The sequence below is a fragment of the Aplysia californica genome, unplaced genomic scaffold, assembly GCF_000002075.1.
Source record: "Aplysia californica isolate F4 #8 unplaced genomic scaffold, AplCal3.0 scaffold01738, whole genome shotgun sequence".
Lineage (NCBI taxonomy): Eukaryota > Metazoa > Mollusca > Gastropoda > Aplysiida > Aplysiidae > Aplysia > Aplysia californica.
In genome coordinates, this window is record NW_004799008.1 from 48,895 (window position 1) to 53,344 (window position 4,450).

The following is a 4,450-nucleotide window of genomic DNA, read 5'->3' on the forward strand; positions in this document are numbered from 1 at the left end:
TGTGTGTGTGTGTGTGTGTGTGTGTGTGTGTGTGTGTGTGTGTGTGTGTGTAAAACCCGTTCACACTGACCTAAAACTACCAGGTATAAATAAGCCACTTTAAGTTGAAGCCTTTGACCAAGACTTGAGTAAAAAGAAGAAGTTATGGACTTTTAAGGACAAGCAGGCTAACCCAGATTTCAGGGGTATCCAGAAATCTTGACCTACACCAAAAGTGGGAATTGCCCTACCTATAGGACAAGCTTAGTTTAATTGGTGTGTATATTTGTTTGGTTATAGAGAAAACTCTCCTTATCTTTCAAAGAAACTGTTAACAAGGGTACATAAAAGGTTACTTTTGATTTTCTCAAACCAGAATATTTCGGGATAGCCCCCTTGTGCTTAAAAGCGACCATATAACATGGGCAGATTATTAGAGTGTGACTCTTGAGGGTTTATAATCTTAAAAAACTTAACAAAAAACATAAATTGGTGTGGTGACATAATGACATCACTACCTCCGAATTTCAAAGATTATCTGCTCAGTACATCGTTTTGGGGAATTTGACGTCAAATATTTTGAGTTTCACACCATGCCAAGCTTTTTCGAATGCAATCCTTAGAACATCCTGATAACGACTCCGAATAATCTTACGATTTTGATAAAGCAGCAGATAAATCATATGGTTTTTTGGTATCATGGTCTTAGTCATTCAAAAACGGGCAAAAGTCTCCGACAGAGCTTCGTACTTTTGAGGTAGCAATATGCTGACAACTCACCCATGAGACTGATGTTTATGTTGTCCTGGAACCCTAGCTTAGCGAAGACCACCAGATTGGTCACGTTGGTCACTATGCCGAGCAGGCTGAACAAGCCACACAGACCCACAACGGTAACGATTAAAGCAATTCCCAGGTCCTCTCCACTGATTAAAGGCGCAGCCTGCTCAGAAACTGATGACGTCATTTCGCCGGTTTCGTTCCCGTCCAAAGAGGAAGTCTTATTGTTCGCTCCCAACGCCGTTGCTAGAGACGCTTGCATTCTGTGACGTAGTAGTTATGTGTGTAGCTAGTCTTTGGCTCACGTCTCTTTACCTTTGAGGACAAGACAAGTTTGTATTCTCACTACAAAATTCAACAAATGTGAGGCAGCGTGGTGTAATCAGGCTCTCGTCAATTTTTGGGCATGTAGAGTTACTGGTATCATCTTAAAGCTTGTTCAGTTGTCTTTATTTGGATGAAAAAAATATCCATTTATCGTGTATGCAAGTCGAGATATTTGCGAAAGAAGGAGGTGGGGTCACCTGTATTCAGAGGTAAAATTAGTGGAAAAAATGGCCGCCAAAGATTAGTTATTTCCTTAGCTTAAGAATCCGTGGTAACTGAAAATGTACATGTTTGTGCCTTTATTCAACGCTTTTCAGAAAAATCCACACAGAAATAAGTTTTTTAATGTGCATGAAAGGCCAAAAAACAAAAATTTGATAAAAATTCACAAACCTGCGGAAAAATGCAAGTTTCTTCACTTTGATTATTTTGACGAGAGCCTGATTCCACCACGCTGCCTCACAAATGGAAAAGAGAACAGAGTTCCCTCCCTACTTCTAGTTATGTCTTCTTTTCTTTCTTTATTTTTTTTTTTACTCTCTTGCTATTCTTGAGGATTCAGACAGACGTTGGACAGAATGGACATTCGCAAAGCCAGGTAGCACAATAAATACTTCCCAGATCTATCTTCAACTGACTATACTGTACTATTAGTTATTTTGTTTTTGGGTGTGTTTTTTTCATTCTGTCCTGGGTCGACAGACAAACAGTAGCATGTATTGACTTTGCAAAATGAAAGTCTTAGGAAAGGAACAAAGTAAGCTTGTTGACGATTTAATCATCACAGCTGAGGGTTCTCTGGCAGGAAGAATAATGATATGTATCACGACGTGGTGGAATCAGGCGCTCGTCATTTTTGGGGGCATGTAGAGCTATTGGTATTATCTGAAAGCTTATTTATTTATTTGCTTTGCTTTCAGTTTGTAAAAAATACCCATCTATCTTGAGCAAAAGTCAAGATATTTGCGAAGGAAAGGGATGAGTTCGCCTGATTTCGATGATGAAATTAGCGAAAAAATAGCAGTCAAAGTTTGGTAATTCAAATTGCGAAAGTCCTTGAAAACTGAAAAAATGACATAATGTAAGCCCTTAATCAGCGTTTTTAGGTAAATTTCACACGGAAATGTGTTTTGATATGGACATGAAAGGGATCGAGTCAAGAAACAAAAGATCGACAAAAAATGCCAAACTGTCTGAAGAATGCCTGTTTCTCTAGTTTGGTTATTTTGACGAGCGCCTGATTTCCCCACGATGCCTCACATAATAATATGCTAGACCAGCCATTTCCCTGGTGTCACGTTATAGGCTGTGATTAGCGAGCGTGAGGCAGGGAAGCTTTTGTGGTCGAGAGGTTACGGTGTCCGCCTCTCATTTATTGGGTCCCTGGTTCGAATCCAGACAGTGACTTCAGTTTGTTTGTTTTTCTCTAAGATGTTCTCCTTTCATCTTCTTTCTTGCCCTCTAACAATGGTCTGTCCTCCTTTTTTATGGTAAATGTTTTACGGCGCTCGCAACTGCATAAGGTCATATGAGCGCGCGGGACACACCTAATATTTTCAGTTGGTAGGACATTTTGAATTTTGCCCACCTGGCGACCGAGGCCTAGACCTACTCTTATCAACTTTACACCACCGAAGGATCTTTAACGTGCGCAATTTGCACACGGGACCTCTGAGATTTTTTACCCTTGTCCAAGAAGGCTAGGAGTAGATCCTTCCTACCAGAAGATTAAGGGTGTGGCTGAAAGACAGCAGAAAGAAGAAGCCAAGGAGTATAGAAGCTGGTCTTGCGGAAGCTTAGACTTATCAACAAATTGGTCGCTTTTAACCACAAGGGGGCTATCCCGAAAAATGCTGTTTTGAGAAAATCGAAGGCAAACTTTTTGCCCTTTGTTCAGTATCTTTAAAAGACAAGGAGAGTTTTCTCTATAACCAAACAAATATACACACCAATGAAACCAAACTTCACCTATAGGTAGGGCAATGTCCACTTTTGGTATAGGTCAAGATTTCTGGAAACCCCCAAGATGTGGGTTAGCCCGCTTGTCCTTAAAAGCGACCAATTCAACTCAACAAACCATTGTTCTCTTTGGAGTGAAAAACATAGCAATTACCTTCTCATCGTGGCCTAGAGGTTAAGGCGTTCGCCTCTCATTCAAAGGTCCCCGGTTCGAATACGGGTACCGACGAAAAAATTTTCTTCTTTAAAATTGTCTCCTTTCACCTCCTTTCCTGCTCTCTAACAATGTTCTGTTGTCTGCTTTCGTCTCCTCTTTCTTCTCCCACCCCCTCACCCTTTTGCCCCCCTCCTCTGGGCTCCTGACTCTTTCTGCAACATTTCTACTGCTACTCCTTGGCTCCTCCTTATTGCTGTCTTTCAGCCACACCCCTGATCTTCTGGTAGGAAAGATCTACACCTAGCCTTCTCGGACAAGGGCGAAAAATCTCAGAAGTCCCGTGTGCAAGTTGCGCATGTTAAAGTTTAATGTGTCCCGCGCGCTTATGTGACCCTATGACCTTATGACCTTATGAACTTATGACCTTATGACCTTATGACCTTATGACCTTATGCAGTTTGCGAGCGCCTTAAAACATTTAACCAAAAAAAAAGAAAACGAAGTGAAGTATCGATGAGTGTCGCTTTTACTTCAGCTATAGTAAAAGTTTTACGGCGCTTGCAACGCAATAAGGTCATACTAGTGCCGAAGACTAGAGGTGTGACAAGAGAGTAACAAACACAGAAAAGAAAGACGGGAGAGAGATAAAGGACGATAGAAGTTTAATAGGAAAGAAGGAGCAAGCCACACCAGAGCACCCGCCAACCACCCACTGATGCGTGTCTGGGATAATTACATGTACAGGTAAAAAATAAAAAAAGATTTATTAGAACGATTCACTTTCCCGCCATTAAAGCAGTAGATGTGGAGTCTTCTGTGGTCAGCGGGTAACTTTTGCTTTCCAGACGCAGTCACGTTTTTACGTTGGAAAAAGACAAGCCCAAAAACAACTGCTCATTCAGAAAATTACATGCTATTATTGCCTCTCTTTTTTCTGGGATTGGCGAAGTGTCAGTGTCAGTGTCAGTGAGTAAATTATAACTGTCGTGTGCTTGTGACACGTTCGTATGTCGTGATTCCTGCAGTTTATTATCCCTGTGGCGAGCGGAGCCTACGGTACAAAGTAATTGTTGTAATAAAATTGTTTTAAACTAGCACAATCACCAAAATGCCAGGGTGGAGAGGCGGACCAGACAGTTGAACACATCCTTCAGCACTGCAAGACACACAGGGCCCTGAGACAGGAAACGTGGCCAACCCCCACTCACACACACACACACACACACACACACGCGCGCGCACACACAC

The 4,450-nt window shown here is 41.7% G+C and overlaps 1 protein-coding gene across 1 annotated transcript in view; it reads right to left on the reverse strand.

Moving 5' to 3' along the window:
• Positions 1–946, reverse strand: part of LOC101860473 — a 3,999-nt gene extending 3,053 nt beyond the window's left edge. Inside the window, exon 1 of the mRNA XM_005113221.1 lies at positions 753–946. Coding sequence (XP_005113278.1) covers positions 753–946 — 194 coding nt within the window. The remainder of the gene's footprint in view (positions 1–752) is intronic.
• Positions 947–4,450: the final 3,504 nt, after the last annotated feature.